The sequence below is a fragment of the Malurus melanocephalus genome, unplaced genomic scaffold (assembly GCF_030028575.1).
Source record: "Malurus melanocephalus ecotype Western Australia unplaced genomic scaffold, MMel_1.1 scaffold_287, whole genome shotgun sequence".
NCBI classification, from domain to species: Eukaryota; Metazoa; Chordata; class Aves; order Passeriformes; family Maluridae; genus Malurus; species Malurus melanocephalus.
Genome location: NW_026623519.1, coordinates 887,038 through 906,275, shown reverse-complemented (window position 1 = coordinate 906,275; position 19,238 = coordinate 887,038). Strand labels below are relative to the sequence as shown.

General features: G+C 52.6%; 2 protein-coding genes across 3 annotated transcripts in view; both read right to left on the bottom strand.

Moving 5' to 3' along the window:
- Nucleotides 1-4,150: 4,150 nt before the first annotated feature.
- Nucleotides 4,151-7,539, bottom strand: SLA2 (Src like adaptor 2). 2 transcript variants are annotated; one of them, XM_057376674.1, is made up of 8 exons: nucleotides 7,372-7,539; nucleotides 6,819-7,074; nucleotides 6,620-6,719; nucleotides 6,408-6,494; nucleotides 6,047-6,150; nucleotides 5,371-5,520; nucleotides 5,102-5,228; nucleotides 4,151-4,996 (listed from the first exon to the last, which is right to left on the bottom strand). In XM_057376674.1, the coding sequence occupies exons 2-8, from the start codon at nucleotides 6,904-6,906 to the stop codon at nucleotides 4,837-4,839; spliced, it is 816 nt and encodes a 271-aa protein (XP_057232657.1). In that variant the 5' UTR covers nucleotides 6,907-7,074; nucleotides 7,372-7,539; the 3' UTR covers nucleotides 4,151-4,836. The 2 variants fall into 2 exon arrangements, with proteins under 2 accessions (XP_057232657.1, XP_057232659.1); XM_057376676.1 differs by having other exon boundaries at nucleotides 6,819-7,539.
- Nucleotides 7,540-11,273: 3,734 nt separating this feature from the next.
- Nucleotides 11,274-19,238, bottom strand: part of NDRG3 (NDRG family member 3) — a 57,980-nt gene continuing 50,015 nt past the window's right edge. Inside the window, exons 10-16 of the mRNA XM_057376665.1 lie at nucleotides 18,260-18,363; nucleotides 17,806-17,871; nucleotides 17,288-17,339; nucleotides 15,918-15,965; nucleotides 15,273-15,308; nucleotides 15,131-15,182; nucleotides 11,274-12,812 (exon numbers count right to left, since the gene is read on the bottom strand). Coding sequence (XP_057232648.1) covers nucleotides 12,634-12,812; nucleotides 15,131-15,182; nucleotides 15,273-15,308; nucleotides 15,918-15,965; nucleotides 17,288-17,339; nucleotides 17,806-17,871; nucleotides 18,260-18,363 — 537 coding nt within the window. The 3' untranslated portion in view covers nucleotides 11,274-12,633. The remainder of the gene's footprint in view (nucleotides 12,813-15,130; nucleotides 15,183-15,272; nucleotides 15,309-15,917; nucleotides 15,966-17,287; nucleotides 17,340-17,805; nucleotides 17,872-18,259; nucleotides 18,364-19,238) is intronic.

Genomic DNA, 19,238 nt, shown 5'->3' with positions numbered 1-19,238 from the left:
CCAAAGAGTACAGAATGCAGTGCATTAATAAACGTTTTGGGCCATCTGGGAATGCCCACGTGTCACCCCTTCAGGGGGCTCGGTTTGACACTGTCCTTTACAACACTGTGGATTTGTTGCATCATCTCYGGTGTAGAGTCTGGGGACTCCTTTAGGGGAGTCTTTGATGGGCCACGACAGCCCCTCGACTGTCCCCGTGGATCAGCTTGTCCCGGGATGCAGGGCTCCACAGCTGAGCTGCTTTTTACACCAGAGCACGGGCTGTTCTGTGCGTCTGACCACAGGCACAACCAAAGTCTYTTTTCTCCCCCCATCACCCTTTGGTGTGAGGGTCTGTGCTGGCCGGGCAGCTGATAGCCCTGGGGGGGTGGTCCCCACCCCGAAGGTGCTAAGCTTGATTTCCTTTGTGAATGTGTTCTCTCCCAGCTCTGAGTTGTTCTGTATCTTATCTTTGATCATCCGGCAAATGAGCAGTGTAGCCAGGGTCTCATTCAGGGTTTTGGTGGCTTTCTGGGCAGCTTTTGTATAGTTCTGCTATAATATGCAAAATGTCAGTCATGAAAATGTTTAAGTCATAAACTATAACATTTCAGTCTCTGACAGGGCTGCMCTGGGTTGGGAGTGGAAGCTGTGTGTACCTCCTGGGCATCCAGRCTGATACTTGGTAAGAAAGTCGTGGAGCCTGGGGACAGACACGGCCAAGGACATGAGGGAAGGACCGGCTCCTGCAGCAATGCTTTCTGGTTCTGTGCTGCTGGGGTGAGGGCTGGGTGCTGCTCTGAGTCTGGGCTCTGGGCACAGCTGTGTCCTTTGCACAGAGGTTCAGGGCTGATGAAGACACTTTGCCTGCTTTGCAACTCCTCAAAATCCCTTTGACCCCAGCAAATGCTGGTGCAGGCGAGAGATGCTCCATTTCCTTTGAGGAGAGTGAGAGGCAGAGCATAGCCTTGTCTGACCAGGTTGTGCATCCGGTTATCACCAAGTGTGAAAGACTGGACTTTTATGGGTTAATGACTCAAAACATTCCTTAGTTGTGAAGGTGCTGGTGTGCTTTGCTTGAATGATAGACTGTGAATGAGGTAACAGACAAAGCTTGTGGCAGGATGGAGCCTCATGTCAGGGGAGGATCCGATGGGGCATTCCTGGCTCAAATGTCTGAGAGGCAGCTGTCAAGTCTGTAGAACTTGTCAAAACCCATCAGGGACTCCCTAAGTGCCCCCAGACTAATTTCTGAGGACTTTCACCAGAGAACTGAAAGCTCCCCACCCAAGGAGAGGTACCTGGGCATTCCTGGCCTGAGTGTATTTTAACCCATCTGATTTAGTGTTTTGTGGGCTCCTTTCCCCCACCGCTGATGGACCATCACTTCGACCAAGGGCCAGCTGAGCTGCAGTGATCCAGACTGATCAAAGCCTAACTGGGTGATGAGATTTTCACGTTTTTATCTTCCCTCCCTCCTCCCTTTTCCCTTTCATGTGCCCTTGGGTGATACTTTTGGCGTTTCATATTGGTGGAAATGGTGTAACTTTAACAATTTTTGAAATAACTTTAGTTATGGGTTTGTTCCCTTTGTCACTTGGAGGAGCATTTGAGGTTTCTCTTAAAAAGGCTCCGTTCACTGAGGATTTGAATTTCACTAGGTGAGGCCTGATGGGCTTCAATTAAAATCAACATCTACAGGTTAGGAATAGCCAGCAGAGGCAGAGGAGATAAACGGACATGAACAAACATTACCCCCTTGTTGGGTCAGAGACACATGGTCTGGGAAAAGATTATTAAGAGAACGAAAGAATGAGGAGCAAATTAGCATTGAAGGTGAAGGGATCAATAACCAATAGGAGGTCAAGTACAAAAAAATGTATAATGGAGAACCAAGGAATGAGAATTTCTTTGGGGTTTAGATGTATAAATAGTCTGGTTAAGAACAAGGTGAGCTGGAATGATTTCTACTGCACATCCTGGATGGAATAAAGTAATGCCTGATGCTCTATTTCTTTTATTCCTGCAGCTTCAGTGACAATTTTGCAATGCTTTCATGTTGTTATATTACTATAGATTGTGATCATAAAAATGGCTACATACCTGCTTTCCTTTGCAAACACATTGTCCTAAAAAACCCTATGTACCTGTATTTACACATATTGAACATTTGTTGTTTCACTCCACTCCACCCTAAGGGATCTATTAACAGGAACCTGGGTTACTCCCATGTAAAAGAAAGTACTTGTCACTTCAGAGGAACTGGTGACATGGCTCTTGGGGAGGCCTGTGCTGCCCACAGTGTGGCTGATCTGGTCACAATCACAAGGTGCCCTGAACACGGGGGAGCAGTGGGACAACTCCTCTCCCTGTGATGGTCCTGGGCACTCAGAACAACCTCGGGGAGGACCTATTGTTCCTTCACAGCTGCCCACTCTGGGATGGCTGGGGTAGCTTGTGGGTCCTCCCCTCCCCTGGCACTTGTGGGCCCCTGGCACTTCTGTGCCTCTGCTACTTGTTGAAATCCGCTTCATGCCCATGGTGCTCACGGCTGCAGCATGAGAGGCAGGGAATTGGCCTGGGAATGCCCTGGGAAGACATTTCCCAGCATGAGTGACATGTGCCCAGAACAAGGAGATTTTCAAGACAGGGATGGTGGAAGGCTGAGAGGCTGCTGGCAATGGGGAAGGCTTTGAACAGCCTTTCCAACCACATCTGTCCCATTTTACCTGGCTCCATGTTACAAGTGCCAGAGCAGCAGGCTCTTGACTCGTGGCTCTGTGTAAATGCATCCAATAGCCTGGGTGCAGGTTGGTGATGGAGGAAGGAACCCAAGAGCCACCTCAGTTCACACAGCCTGGGTCAGTAGCAAAAATAAAGGATGCAAAACTCTTGAGTTACCTTGGGGCCCAAGGCGTGACAGCAGGAGGGCAAGGCCAGGGACAAACCCCAGCCTGGTCTGTGCTGAGGCCACCCGGGCTGGAGGCTGGGACTGAGCAGTTCCTTCTGGACTGAGAAGGAAATGGGTTGCAAGAGTGAGCTCACCAGGCAAGAAAATGAGAAACAGATTGGAGCATGGCCAAGTAGGAGCTGGGGCTCAGGGGGGTGGTGCTTTTGTGATAACACTGTATTCTTACATTTTGTCTGCTTTTATGCCCCAAAATGTGCCTGCACCTGTAAGGCAGACCGGGAAGAAGGGGCAGGAGGCAGCGGGCAGTTTAAAGCCGGGCTGCAGCACCAGGGGATCTCAGGTGTCGGGGCTAGGGGAGTTACGTTGTTGTCTCTTAGCCAGTTCTTGGTTTTTTTAACGGGCAAGCAGCTTTTCCCTGGACTGCCATCCTTCAGCGGCTCCTGTGACTTTCTTCTGGAGCAGTTGGGCAGGGCTTTGGTCTAAGAACCAAAAGGCAAGCACCGATCAGCCGGGGGGCCGGCAGGAAAAGCCGCGGGACCGCTGCGCCTCAGCCCCGGACTCTGGAGGATCTGAACCAGCGACAGAAAGCACATCGAGTCCCCTGCTTCATCCATAGTGAAGAGAGGACTACCACCACAGGTTCTGCCAGGTTCCCACTGTTTGCCCGAGCGGCCAGGTGGACTTTTTCTTTTGTTTTTTTACCCTGGGACAAGAGCCATGCCATCTTTCTCTGCACCACGTGCGGAGCGGCTGTGGGGGGAGGGGGCAGCGTGAGTTCCTGGAGTTTTCAATATCTAACATTTATTCATTTTTTATCCGTGTCCTGCAGGCACCTTATTCTGTTAAATAAACTTTTTTTTTTTCTTCACTTTCACCCAAACATCTGTTTTATATTGGTGGGAAAAAATTACCAAACTTTTCACTTCAGAGGAAATGTTCATTCCATAAGGTTTCTCTCTGAAAAAAATTGTCTCAAACCAAGACAGGTGGTCTTGCTGCACTGGCAGCAGGGTGCAGAGTGCAGGGAGGGAAGGAAGAGAGGGATGGTGCCAAGCAGCAAAATTACTTCTGCAYTGCCTCTGGCCACAGAGGAAGCTCCAGCTTTGCTGATAAGGGCCTGTTGAAAGCAGAGGCTCAGAAATTGAGGCTGCTCTGAGGCATTTCTGCTGCTGTTCAGGCCCCTCAGCTCTGTGGTGTTGCTGGGATCAGGGTTGTATATGAGTATTTGCATTCTGCTTTTCTGAATGATCTGTGGGAGGAGCAAAYTCCCCCAGTTTGTGGCAGTGAAATGCCCCAGCGGCAAGTCACAATGAGTTCACCAAGCCTGAGCTGTGAAGGGGGTGCCTTTTAATTGAGACATTACAGATGGTCACTGCTGCATGTCCAGCAGGATCCTGTTTTATGGAACTTACAGTCTTTGTGTTAAAAGGTTTAAAAATCAGCTGCTTTGGGCATAGTCATGGGCTGGTTCCTCCCCGGATGCTGGTCCCAGCAAGCAGAATGGTGAGTTATGGTGGTGAGAACACTCTGAGGGTTCATGGCTGCTGCTCACAGTCCCTGTTCTGCACAAGACACCCATACCCCTCAAATGGTTGTGCTTGAACTTGAGAGGTCTGATGTGGTTGTGCTGTTCCTCCACCTGCGCCAGGATTCGGTTTGTTGAACATTTCCATCCTCTCTGCTGCTGTGGCAGCCTGTGGGGCCCGCAGGGTTCCTTCTCTGTGCAGTCTCTGCCTCCTCCTCCCTTGGGTGTCAGGTGAGACTCGGTGTTCAGGCATCCCGTCCCACAGTGAAGGAAGGACGGGCCCTTGTGCCACTGTTTCCTCCAGCCTCACAGCCTGCCTGGCTCCGCTGGCCCCAGCACCACCGAGACACTGAAAGCAGGAGAAGGCTGACCTGGGGTATCAGTGTCTGCCACAGAGCTGTGGCCAGGTGGAGCCCTGTCCTCAGCTGTTCTTCACTGCCTTCCCTGTGGGCTCCAGCTCGGGAGTGTCAGTCTCCTCTGACCTCTCCGAGAGCATTAGGTAAGAGCTGATGGCTTCCCGCAGGCCCTGGCTGATGAGAGAGTCCTCAGGTGGGGATGTGGTCTCCGAGAACAGGAGGGAGCTGTTTGAGGGCAGATGGGGCAGTCAGCACCCTTGAGGTCCCCTGCCCCACTGCCCCTCAAGGGTCAGCCGGAGGAGACTCCAGCCCCTGCCCCACTGCCCCCACCTCTCGATCTTATCCCAGTGGAGCGATGGATTCCTGACGACAGCAGGCGTTGTGGGGTTTGGGGCTGCCCTCGGGCCTCCTGTGCAGCAGGGCTGGCTGAGGCAGCAGCAGAGCCCCTCACTGAACTCTGGGCAGGAGAAAACAGCATCAGCAGGATGCAGCCCTGCCCCCAACATGCCCGGCCAGAGCGGACAGGCTGCCCCTTTCCCCTCCCTCCTTTCAGGGCACAGCACATCTCCCACCCACAGCTCGGGGTGGTGGGGCCGTACCAGAGTAGTGCTCCACCAGGTTGTGCAGGCTGGGGAAGGTGAGCCGGGCTGAGATGTAGAGCCAGCCATTGTCGAGCCGGTGGATACGGTAGTGAGTTACTGAGGCCGAGGCAGCACTCTTGCCGTGCCGCACTGACAGGGAGTAGCAGCCTGGTGAGCAGAGGACAAAGGGCACATGGCTGGGCTGGCCCAGGCCCTGTCCTGCTCAGCCCCACTRCCCACTGCACTCTTAAACACTGCAGGGGTTCACCATCCTACAGAAGCAGCCAGCATCACCCTTCTCCTTACGGCGCCTCGTGGCTGCAAGTGTCCCCATGCCAGCCCCATGCTKTGGGCAACATAAAAACAAACGATAGGGCTGGGACATTGGGTGACCTYGGTGCCAGCAGCTGCTGCAGAGAGCCCCTGGCAGGATCTCCTCACAGGGTGCCCTCGGTGTGATTTTGCGGGCTGAGCCTTGTCAGGTCTATGCATGACTCAAAGATGCAGGAAGCTGATGGTGGTTTGTYCTCTTGAGGCCCCGAGGCAGGGGCTCAGCACAGAGTGGGGAGAAGCAACAGCAGCCCAGTGGGCAGGGCCATGGCCCCTGGATGTGGGCAAGGACTGCTCCTTCTCACTCCTGGGCACCAGTGGGGAGCACTGGGATGGTACTGGAGACTGATCTGAGGGCTCTCACCTTGCCTGCTCTGGCTCTCCCGTATCAGGAAGGACCCGCTGTCGTTGCCTGGACGGAGCAGCAGCTCCTCGGCCTTCTGCCGGCTGACGCCCTCGTAGAGCCACCTGTGCAGAGAGCGGGCACTGCCAGCGGCTCTCCCTGCTGCCAGGACACCCAGCATCCCAACAGGRGCATGGCCTGGGGACACTCCAGCATGCCATGGCACCTCCCCAAGCCCCAGCACTGCTSCATGGCCCAGGGGGAGAAGCAGAGCAAGACGTTCCAGAGCAGTGGCCACAGTTTGGCCTCAGGGTTGTCCAGGCTCTGCGGTTGTAGCYATGTTCCCCAGGGCCCTCCCTGAAACACCCTTCTCAGCATTTACCCGTGCCTGATCTTGGCCACACAGCTGCTGGGAATGTAGCACTCCTTGCCAGACACCTTGGATGCCACTAGCCACCACTCCCCATCCCTGTGGGGAAGAGAGGTGAGCCATCCTGAGGGGCTGAGGCTGCAGGATGCAGGGAAGATGCACAGGATAGRTGCCATCACCATGGCCCCACTGGCTGGACCCTGGTCAGGAGTGCAGAGACTTACTCCGAGAGGACGTGGACCTGCTCCCCCATTCTCAGGACAGCAGCCACCCCAACACCGGAGGGGAAGTCACAGAGGGCCAGGGCCTGGAAACTGCTGGGGACTGCAGAGAAGGAGAGAGGGCTCAGCATTCCCTTGGCAGAACCAGCCTGGAACCAGGCAGGTGGGGTGCTGGATGAGCTCACAGCTGCTGGGCACTCACCTGCCTGAGTGGGCAGAGGAGGCTGTGAAATGTTGGCAGATGCTGCTGGGATGCTGAGTGGCTTTACCCGGCTGGGCAGATTCCCCATCCTTGGGGTTCAGCCCCCAGGGCTCTGCTGCTGTCTGGAAGGGACTTGGTTCCTGGGTCAGCATCCCCCACTCTGTGTCCCAGGCAGGGCACTGCCACTGGGAGATGCCAGCACAGTCCAGGGCAGGGCTCTGGGCTGTGGCTGAGYCTGGCAGTTCCTCAGGGAGCCCTTTGAGGAAACCATTGTCCCATCACCACCACAGGGGATGTGGGTACTCCCCAGGACAGCATGTGGACAGTCCCCAGCCAGGCTGTGTCTCTGCTGCCATCCCATCCCAGCCCCACATCCCCCAGAATGTGGGGCACCATTCCAACATCCCCATGGAGATTCAGGAGCTGTGGGAACACATCTTTCAGTTCCTTGACCGTGGAGAGCTGTGTGTGACCCAGAACTCTCCCAGGCTGGGACCGTCTCCTCCCCCACCCTAACCTCTTCCTGCCCTCAGGAGAGGTGAACTCCACTTACCTGCTCCTCACTGCTGTCACCGGTTTTTGGGTGCTATCGTGCCCAGGCAGCCATTGGCCAGCTCTGCCCTCCCGGCACAGAGGGGCCTCAGGGCACCCAGGGTGGCAATCCCTGCCCTTGCCAGAGCCTCTGGGTTTGCCCTCTGTCCCGCTCTCAGCTGGCTGTTGGTCCTGGCAGCGCTGCCGTGAACGGCTGCGAGGYGCTGGGGCTGTGGTTGCTGCTGCTTCCTGTGACGTGCACACACTAGAGTGGGTTTCTCCTTTTCACTCAGTCACAGGTCACTCAGCTGAGCTCCTCAAGGCACTCCTCAGGCCCAGGAGAATCCCTACAGGCACCAAAAGGCACTGTGGGCATCCCATGGGATTCATGGGTGGGCAAGTGGGACGGATGAGGAGCACGTCTGATAACGGGACTTGTAGGCTGAGGCCTGAAGACAGCATCCCCAGGGTGGTCTCAGTGAATGGGATGTGTCCCAGGATGTCTCCTCGGCTGCAGAAACACCAGGGTCCCCAGCAGGTCATGGTGCTGGATGTGATGGGCAGGGGTGGGTACCTGCCTGACACAGGCTGCACTCAGCTCAGCCCCAAAGCAGCTCTGCCCCACAGCAGCTCTGCCCCACACTGGCACTGCCCASYCTGTCCCTGTCTCAGGTTGGGTGATGAGTGGTACCAGCCTCAGCTCTGTCCCATCCCCATCCTCAGCCCCATCCAGGTCCAGCAGCTGCTGCTGGTGTAGGACCATTCATTGCCCAACCTGTGTGTGCACCATTCACCTTCCAAAGTGAAAGGCAGCACCATCCACACCCCCATCCAACCCCCCACTCCCCACAGGTCAGGACCCTCTGATGCACCCCCTTCCCTGCAATCCAGCCCTGAGAGAGGCCATGGGGATTTGCTCTTGGCAGCTCCTGAATTCATGGCCCAGCTGAGCAGCACCACTGTGTCCCCCCCCTCCCAGCACTTCCTGCTGGGTCCCTGCACTGTTTGCAGACATTTGCAGCCTCCTGTTGCCGCACCTGCATGTCCTGTTCTGTCTGTGCTGAAAATTGCAAGTTTCTGGTCAATTGTAACCTCCTTGGTGGTGTGAAATGCACTCAGGTTCAACAGGGCCTTGCACTGCTGTTGGGGTTCAGGACCCCCTCGAGCCTTCCTGGAGCTCAGCTTTCCTGCTCTGTGAGGAGTTGATAACATTWGGCAGAAGATCTATTTGCTCTTGGAACTGATGGTGCAGCCCCACTGTGGTCCTTTGTGTTGTGGGGATAACCCTTGGTGTGCACTGACTTGCCCCCACCTGGAGCCCTACTCTTGGGCTCAGTGCTGAGAAATAAAAATGGGTCCCCCAGTCATCCTCTGGAGCCTGAACAGTGGGACCAGGCAAAGGGGTGTCTGCTGCCTCTACCATGGTGTGCACAGGCCTGGGGGAAGAGAGGGCTCCTGTGCCCCTCCTGACACCAGAGACACCTGTTAGGCTTTGCATACAGTATGTGGGATGCAAAAGCATAGTACGGGTACTACAAAAGAACCATAACAGGTGTCTYTGGCSACAGSAGGGGCACAGGAGCCCTCTCTTTCYCCCGGCCTGGGTACACATGGACAGTGACAGCAGAAATGCACCAGCTTGTGCACTCTGATCTGCTGGGGAAGGCCAAGGCTCCAGGCCAAGTGAGGCACAGCCAGATGGTGTCAGAGTTTAGACCGAACAATTGTTGTGAGGGGCACGAGCCCCTGATGGSCCCAGTCCTGTGTCACCCTCAGTGTGTGACTGACACAGCTTGGCTGTGGCTCCACCCTGAACACCTCCAGCACAGACATCTGTCCCCACTGCTCATCCTACAACCCTACCACCCTTCTGCCTTAAAAGCAAGGGAAGATCCCAGCACCAGTTCTGAGCCTCCCAATTACAAGCCTTTGGCTGCTGCTCCTCACAGCATCTTCTGGCACCAAGAAGAGTTTGATTCCATCCTTTTTGCCAAGGAACAAGTCCAGGTGTGAGGGGACAGGGGTTGTTCGTGGCTCGGCCTCAGGGCTGGGGCAGCTGAGCGCAGGGTCTGTGATTTCTGGGTACTGCACAGCCCTCCTGTCCCAGCACTCGAGGCCCTGCAGCCCCCATATAAAAACCTCAGCCCAACAGCAAGTTGCATTTTTCCACCAGTGACCTGGAGCTGAGCWGAGCCAGACTCACCTCACGCTGCTGAAGGAGCCACTGAGACATAAAATTTGGGATTTTGGGTTGGACATGCCACTGAATGAATTTGTCCCACGATTTTGAGCAACTGGGAGTTCAGTCCYAAGGGAGAGCATAGAAAAGTGCTGGCTCCATTCACTGACACCTTCTGCTGGGCATCCCTGTTCCTGAGAGCAGGAACAGGTCAGAAACACTCCACTGATTTACAGGGTCTTACTCCAACACCTGGGCTGCCTCTCGAGGGGTGGGAATGCACATTTGCACCCCGTGGCACCCAGCTCATACCCCAGCAGACAGAAGGAATCAGGATCCAAGCCCAGGGAAGGCAGTCCCAAGCTCAAGCGCTGTGCCTGGATTTGGTTGGTGTAGTCCATGCCATCCAAAGAAACCCTTTGTCCTTACTAAACTATTTTCTCAGCTTGTATTTGCCTTTCAATTTTTTGCTTTACTAACAGTAAAAGCATTTGCTTAAAAAACAAGTCCACTTTTACCAGTTATCCTAAGGACAATACATCTTTGCAACCATCACGTACACATCTTTCCTGCTTCTGTTTTTGAACCACCAGGACAACAACACTCTCTGCTCAACTGCTCCTCTTCCAAATCGCTGGTCTCATCTCTGTACTAACCTGAGCTCCTGCACCAGGAGCAGACTGGAGCTTGGAGCTCTCCTCTGCATCATCACAAACAGCACTTCAGTTAGCCAGTCCCTRTKGMAGGATYATTTCCTCCAACTCATTTAACTGTCATTAAATAGTTTTTCCTTTCTTTTGGGCTGTATTTCTGGAGGCAGGACCATTTTTGGGTGCAGTCAGCTGGCAATACATCCCAGCTACAAACCTTCACAGGCTCCTGTACTGCACATGGTGCAGCACCTGCATCCAGAAGTGAACTTTCCACCGTGTCCAGGGGCTGGGTTTCTTTGGTAGCCTTCTGTCTCCTACAGATTTAAACCTTTGGTTTTGCTCATTTAATCCCTTTCTACCTCCACTACTTGTTCATTGGTAAAACTGGCCAGTTTTTCCCATTCTCAACTTTCATTCAGTTTACAATTCATGTGAACAGTCTCATTTCTGCAATGACCTCCCCCAAGGTCTCAGACAGTCCAGGCACACGGCTGAAGGACAAGGACAGTGAGACTGGGACTAACTCATGCCCAYCACTGTATCCCTGCTCCAGCCCAGGGTGATCTCCATGGGTTACTGTGACACCTGACAGTGGGAACAGAAGCTGGCTCTGGAAAGCAGCAGGTGAAGAATCAGGTGTGTTTCCACACCAGGCTGCTGCACTTCACTTCCCTGTGGCTTCTTGCTGCCCACAGACATCCCCCTGCTGCCCAAAGTGCCCTCTGTCCTCCTGTGTTGTGACAGTGGCCCTGTCACAGGTTAGCTTTGTGTCATAGTCCTGTAGCCCTGCTCCAGGGAGAGCAGGTGGCTTGGAGTGCTGGCTGTCGGGAGGTGGCTCATGCCTTGTTGCAGCAAACCTGTTGTTTTGTTTCCATTCTGGACGTTTCTGGTTGCATTTTGGCAGAGGCCAGCTCTCCAGCACCCTTGGACAGCCTCTGGCAGGGGCCACCAACCGCATTATCCTGGTGCAGAGGTGYCCAGTCCTCTCCTTGCCATAGGGRTGTCTGCTGCTTGCAGCTGGAGACACTCAGACTGCCAAACCCCCAGGGGTGCGAGTCATGCCAAGATAAATACCAGCACGCAGGGTAACAATGGAACTCAGTTATAGCTTTATTCAATAACAGGTACAAAGTCCCCCTCAGGCAGAGCCTCCAGGTCCCATTCCCTACCTGAAATAGAGCAGAACRTGAGCATGACCCTGGGAGGAGCTGGCTCCCAGCTGGTCAGGGCTGCTCAGCAGCGAGGAAAGGGTGTTCTGCTYATCAACTGAGACTTGCAGCAGCCTGACCACTCATCCCTTTTCTCCTGTCAACACCAGACCCTGGCCTACAGCAGGCATCTGCTGTCCACCTTGGTGACCGGCCAGGTTTAAAAAGGTAGCAGAATTGTGAATCCCACACAGACAGWAACTAGCACCTGCACAGAGGTGTTCACTGCTCACCCTTCTGACCTGACTCACAGGAATGTGTGATTGCTGGCTGTTGCACTCACTGGTTTCCTGCCCCCACATAACAGCACCCTGTGCAGATCCTGCCTGGGGTGGCAGTAGTGGGATGCAGAGCCGACAGTGCAGGAGATTCTGGAATCTCCACCTGGCAAGAGGCACTGCTTCCCATTTCACAACCTGCTCAATGTTAAAGATTCACATGTGCCAGGGTACAACAGTGACCATGTCACTGCATCCCACCCTTCTGCTGGGTCAGCAGAAGGTTGTGGAGGTGGTCTAGAGCCAGGGCTGCTGGAGTTTAATCCCTTGTACTGGGTTAATAGTGCACCTTGTTARTGTAGTTTACTGGTTAATCACTTTGCTTTTTCAGGAGGCTCAGATAAAAAATCACTCTGCTCCTTCTTAATATACATACACAGGTAAGACCCATACAGTATTCTTGACCATTTGTCCTTCTCAGGCTGCCTGGCATGTGAAACAGYCCTGGGAACACACAGACCTTCCAGTGGATTCAGCGCCCCAGGAGCCTCTCCACACAGAGCACAGCCTGCTCCAGCGCCTGGAGTGCCACATCCTCATGGTCTTACTTTCCTATGTCCCACCAACGACATACCAACTTCACCACAAGGGTCCTTTAGCAGAAGCACAACTAGAAAGCAATTCTAAACCTCACAAAGCCACAGAAATTATATTTAAATGAAGAGGGGAGACAATGGCTGTCATCTGGATTGATACACAGCACAGACAGGAGATGGCATCAGCATGTACAGTAATGGGACTTACTAAGACTGCAGAATGACAATGAGTTTTAAAGAGACTGTGATGCCAAGGGGATACAGAAAGGATCAAAGTAATGTCAAGTACAGACTACCAAGGAGGTGGCTGCTTGGATGGGCATGCACAAGTTAGAGAGAACAGTTAATGCCATGTTGGATGAAATGCTAAATTCTGAGTGGGTTCAGTGGGGCGAGTGGAGCTGTCTGAATCCAGAAGAGGGGCTCCTGCCTAACAGGATACTTCCATGGTTTGAGGTGCAACCTGGAGGTCAATTCCTTCTGGGGTTCCAGCACTTCCTTCCCCATGGGTGCTGGCGTGAGACCGACTGCGGCTGCTCTCACCAGAGCCCACGCTGGAGGAGGAGTGGCTACGGGAGCGCATCAACCGGGTCATGCTGGCTGCTGGCACTGCAAGAGAGAACAAATGTGGGACTCAGACAAGGAGGCAGTTCCTGGAGCCAGGACCACAGTCGCTGGACGATGTGTCACTGAGTAAGCACAGAAAGAGCTGTACCCTTGGGAAGAAAACTCACTCTTCATAGCCAAAATTAAGTCTTTGCATGTCTAAAGCAAGATGTTTAAGGCCCAGTTTCAAAAGGTTCAAGGTGAGCAAATGCCAGCAGTGTAACTAATCATCTTCAAGTGCAGTCATGGCCAGTGTCTGTGCAAACCAAGGCAGCTGTGGCATGGGTGACCTTTTGAAAGTCAGTCTCATCACTCTAGAAAACCACACAGCTGAAGTCATGCAGCCATCAAAAAAATACAAATGAAACGTGGAAACCCATAGCACACATGGTACAATGATCAGCCCACTCACAGCAGAACATGCTGAGACAGAGCAAAGCACCCGGAGAACAATTCCACTCAGCACACAGAGCAGAGCCGAGGCGGACGCACGGTTGGAGGTACCTGACTCAGTGCTTAGGTGGCTGAGCTGCACATAAGGGACTGGAAACAACACAGACAAGGGAAGGGATGAATACAGGAAAGAGCCAATTAGTTGCGGTGTGTGACTAGTGGCTGCACTCTTCCTGGGACCCCCAGCTACCTTTCCTTCCATTCCCAGATCATACACTGTGCTGRAAGCTCCCAGGATTTGTGAGAATAGCTGCTAATGAGCAATTCAGGGAGATGGCAAGCTCACTCAAAAACCCGCTGGAGCCAGATCTCTTCAATGCTTTTAGCTGAAAATCACATTATACCTGGTGACATTAACTTCCCACTGCACACCCCACATCCACAGAGATACTGTTTCCCTGGGCTATACTGTGTAACTACAGATACCGAACAGAAATTAATGGCTTTGGGATGACGCCATCAGACTCCAGCTACAAGTCTTCTSCAAGGCCCTTACCTTCCACCTGCAGTGTCAGCACAAGCACATCCAACTGCTTCAGCAGGCACAGGAAAGCTGCTGGAGAACTGGAGCTGCTTCTGTATTTCTAGCAGTACCCAGMTGTGTTTTGCTTCTACCCTGTTCTCCCTAAGAGAACTGACCACACTCCACAGTGTCCCACAGTCTTGCCCACCAAAGCTGGGAAAACTATTCTGGGACCAGCTACTAATTCCAGAAGGAGAAAATTGGCCTGTCCTTCTCCAGCGCTGAACATCTAYTGACAAGAGAGCTAACCCTCAAAARTGAGGCTGRAGCTCTTGCTCTACAACAGCATTTRCTGACTTCACTAACGCCAGGAAYACAAGAGAAGAATACTGAAAYGCTCTCAGCTGAGTGACCCTCCTCACACAGCATCTTCCTCTGCAGGCTCAGGCTCCTTTGGCCAGGATTGGAGAACATGAGTGTCCTACATGTTTGTGTTACATGCAGAGCCCTGAGGGAAAGGACAGCTTCTACTAAACCCTGACCATGAGGTGGCAAAACTGTGAGGAGACCACTGCGAGTGTTCCAGCTCCCAGAGTGGCCATGATGAGTGGTTAGCTAGTCACACAAACCAAACCCTTCCTTAACTCCAGCTTTTGAAGGGTAATCATCCACAGAAGAGAACTCCTGGCCCCAGCAGGCAAGAGAGAGCTGCTGTAGTGCACTGAGAAGCCCTTCTCCTGATATTTCCGAGTAGTAAAACCCTTCTTGGAGATAAAGAAGAAGCCCTTCTCCTCCAATCCCTCAAGAGCACCAAGCACAGGGAGCTGAACTATTAGTCTSACACACTCAGGTGACAATGTCTGCCACCTCCAAGCATGAGGGAGGAAGCCATAGGGCAGGACATGCACTGCTTCAAAGCACAGCTCTCTCTGGGCTCCCTAGGTATCTCAGAAGTCACTCAGGGGACTTAGAGCGATTTTTTCTGGAGTACTGCTTAATCCTGGTGAGTGTGAGAGAAACAGGAACRTCTGAGGACAAAGGGAAGAGCTCTCATGTACCCAGACCAGCCATGGGGCTGCCCTGCTATCTCCTTCCCCTTTGGAGAAGRTATGCATAGATTTGCTGTTCTTGGGAACACATATTTCTGGATTGACACAAAGACAGACTTACAAGATTTTACCAACACCAGCAGCCAGAAAGGAGTCACCAACACATCAGGGAACAACACTGGTTTGCTAAGGCTTGTCAGCACACTAGCTGATTGTCCAGCATGGATGGACCTCCTGGCAACCACACTAGCTCAGGGGTGGGGACACAGATGCCAGTGGGCTCAGATGGACCAGAAAGCTTGAGTTCCCTTCATGACAACCCTGCTCCAAACCACAGAGTTGTGTTTGTCACTTACTGTAGCCCATTCCCTGCACAAAGTACTTGAAGGCTTCAGTCAGCTTGCCAGGCTGTGGAAACAGAGAGGGAAGCTTTAGTGCAAGCAGAACAAAAGGCTCTGTATCACCCAAATGCCCTAGAAGAGCCAAGGTATGTCTCACCTGAACCACCTGGGGCAAGCCCCCGCAGTCAGCCATCTGCAACAGGAAACAAAAAGCAGGATGAGCTGTCCTTGCCGCCCAGGACAACCCCAAACCACCTCAGCACCACCCACCACGGCTGAGAGTACCACAGTGCAGCTTCCATCACCTCACTCTGACAGCCAGGTGACACACCTTCAGGGACCTGCTGCTGAGGGAACCTGCCCCTTGGAAGCTGTGTCACCAAGTGATCTCAGGCCACACTCCAGAAGCCCAGCACCTTCCAGTGCCACTTCTCCCCCYGGTCACTCTGCCCAAACCTGTCACTTTACACTTCCATACAGCCGCTGTCTGGCACACTGTGGGGCCACAGGCGAGGGTGGGAAGGACTGGAACAAAGCTAGGAGAAAAGATGTTGTTGCTGCAGAGAGCAGGGTGGAGGCAGGGCATCTCTGCTAACTCTCAGGGGTCTTCCCAGCCAGCTGAAGGTGGCCATAAAGCAGTGATTCAGGGACCCCCTGACAAACTCTTCYCTCTCAGCTCTGACTCCATGGAGGAGAGAGCACAGCCCTGAACAACTGTCCACAAAATTTCTTAACGCCAAATGTACGGAAGGCAAAAGTAGTGTCTTTGTGCTGGCCAGAATTACTCTGGAGTGGCACTCACCTTCAGAAGGGTAGTTTTGGTTGGGTCAAGACGTGAATTGCATTCAACCTAGAAAAAAGGAAAGAGGGACATGGTGTCACACAGARAACCTGAAAAGCCAGATGTAAAATGGGGGTAGCTGCACCAGAAGCAGCAGCWGTCTTCAGCAATGGCACTTTCTCTGGAGCCAGGAAGGACTAAGCAAGAAAGCAGAGAGCATGTAGGAGACGAACAATGAATAAAAGATCCAGGGAGGAATGGCAGGTGTTCCATCCAAGGGACCTTGTGATGACAGGTCATGACTTCAAGAGAAATCATCCCCTAGTTTTGGGATGCACTATGAAACCCTGGWGCACCTTCTGGGCTCTGACAGCAAGACTGGGAGGGAAGGAGTGTGCAGTGCAGCACGAGGGAGGTCACTCAGTCCCCTGGCCAGACAAGGAGGCCACAGTCACCTTTTCTCTATAAAGCTGCTGCAAAAAGGGAATAGGTAGTGGCCCTATAGGRAAAGCAACCTCAGCAGGGAAGGTTATCTTGGGCTGGGATCCTGGACTGGGAACCTGGGCAGCAAGACAGGCATACTAAGGTGCAGAAGATCCTAAACCTCTATGTGCTGTGGCCAGTAAGCAATGGGAATCCTCAAGGACAGTATACTAGAAAAGTCAAAACTTGCAGACCTAATTTCAGACTTCTAGATCAGAGMAAGGCAACAGGCCATGGCCAGAAAACATTCTCCATGCACAGCTCCTRGGTCCAAGCTACTGCTTTAGGAGGGAGACTCCTTCACTCTTCCACAGTTTTAGACAACTGCTTTTGTTCACAACCCCCTGGTCTCCCCACAGCCCCTGTCTGCCAGGGAGGAACAACATCCACCATAACCACACAACCCTGTGCCATGCCTTATTTATAGCTGTGCTGGGAGGGAAGCAGGTTATGGGTGTCTGCAGAGGACAACAGCTCCTAAGTGCTGCCTTCCTGATGATGCAGTGCTCTAAGAGAACTCTGCATGACTCTCCACCACAAGAACTGGAGTCACACTTGGTTATTTTTAATCCCCAGGTAGCMTCAGTGTAACAGCAAAACAACAGCAATTCAAGACTCGAACCAAACTGCAGAAAGCAGCCTGGCAGAGCTAAGGGAAGGACACACAATCCTGAACAGGGTCCTCTGCATCACCCCTTGAGCAGGGTGCTCATTCAGATCCTGCCATCCTCACCTTGGAGCTGCCCTGAGGGCCATTCAGCCCTCCTGAGCTGCTGAGGAACTGGAAAAGCGCTTGGGATAAAGAGCCACTGTCTCTAACTAACTCTGGGCAAGGTGAAAGCACTCCAGGGTTGCTGAGTAACTTGAGGGGGTACTGTCACRTGAGGAAAGAGCTCAGGGATACATACCACTGCTTCCACAGCAGGGGAGTTGTCACCAACAACAAGCAAGGCAGGGCACCTGGTCAAAAACCAAAACAGAGGCATTACTCAAAGTGCATSGAAGGGATTTCTGAGAAGGTTGAGCTCTGTGAACCAACACCCACATGAAAGATTAACAAAAAAAAGGCTCAACAAAATCCCTGTGTGTGCCTGCCATCACACCTTAGCATTTTATCGCACCAAGACATTCTACAGGGCGTGCAGATGCACCCAGACTGTCCATGCATGCCAACTGCCACAGCTATTGCACACATGTGCCTCTGACCCTGTCTTCTGGAGAATCTCAACGTATTTTTAATGAGAGGACTTTGGGACACCTCTGCCCCAATGCAGCTGACACCACCAGTCCCATATCACACCTGAGACTATCCTGAACAATCTTCCCAGTGCTTGGGCTTGGTGCAGTTCTTGCTGAGAAGGAACACCTTTTCTGATTGAGAGATTGCACAGTCAGCAACTGAGACAGGGTGATTCAGACAACTTACTTGAGTGTTTTTGCAGTGATTTCATTGACACCAACAACTGGTCTCTCAATTTCCAGGTCTTTACGACTGAAAGACAAAACAGAACAATTCTCCATTAAATCTGCACTGGAAACTGGTTATGATGGGGGCAACAMAAAATCCAACCATGAGTGCTGGCTCCAGCACCCAGGCAACTTCCTAAATCATGCCCTGAGCAGGAGCCCCAGCAGTCATCCCCAGAAAACAGGATCCATCCTCTCACGGCATCACTGTGTGCCAAGAGATGATCTCCTGAGGTGTGACAGGGTCTGGGGGCAGACACRAGGGTGAGGCTTGGCTGAGGTAACAGCTGAAGACTGGCCTTAGGACAAAGATTCCCCTGATACCACACCCAATAGGATAATACATATGGCAACAAATCTACTGAGCAGGGAAGCTATGGGAGCTGTTTGTCAGCTAAAAAGGTATCCTATACCTGTTGTATGAGGTGAGGAACAGCTGAAGGTTATCTTGGTTAATGTCCTGTGCAATATGAAGCCTGTATGTTTGGATCAAGTCTAGATTTGCCTGCAGTTCCTCCTGTACAAAAGCAGAAGAAATAAAAGACTGGAAAAGTTCTTTTCACAAGTAAAGAAGCAATAGTCATATAAATACCGAAGTGTTAAAGCACGTCCATACACGTTGTTCCCTGTGAGCAGTGACACAGGRCAGCAACTCCAGGCTGCATCTGGACCCTGCAGACAGGAGCTGTTTGGGTGATGTGCTGGTACAGGCTATGCTTTGGYAATGTGCCTGCACTTCTACAACTGGCAGTGCACAAGTTGCTGCAAGAGTACAGGTATCCTGAGATGGGAAAAGTTAACTCCCAAGCCTTGGTTATGCTTACAACAGATACAAATCACTCTGGGTTAGGCAGGTCTTCCACTTATGCYTAATGTTTAAGAAGCAAAGGTTTATAGATAAGCTGTAAGACTGGACCAAAGGAAAGTTCAATCCCAGCATCCAGTTCTAAGAAGAAACTGCATTCTTGGGAGCCAGAAGGAGCAGGGAATGCAAGGAAGCACTACATAGAGTGAAGGGACTTCACAGCAAGAAGAGAACAGGATGTGCTCTGAGCAGGAGGAAGCAGTGTTGGAGAAGGGAGTACTCCTTCCAGTGTTGATGTGCTGGTGCAAGAGGACTCCAGGTCAGGGATTGATCTGCTGTGTGGCATACACAGTGTGCAYGAGGCACTATCCCTGTCATTGCCCAGTAAGCTTCAGGTTGAGAGACAGTTAACACAAACAGAAGGCATTGCTGTAYCCAAAGTTTTCAGGAGGGGCTGGTTTGCCTCTGCTGAAATTGAAGGGTATGATGAAGAGTAGAATGCAGCAGTTCAACATCTGGACAGATACATGATCCCACTGTCAGCTCCCAGCTGACCTGTRCTCTACCCACTGTCCAAAGGCTTCCTT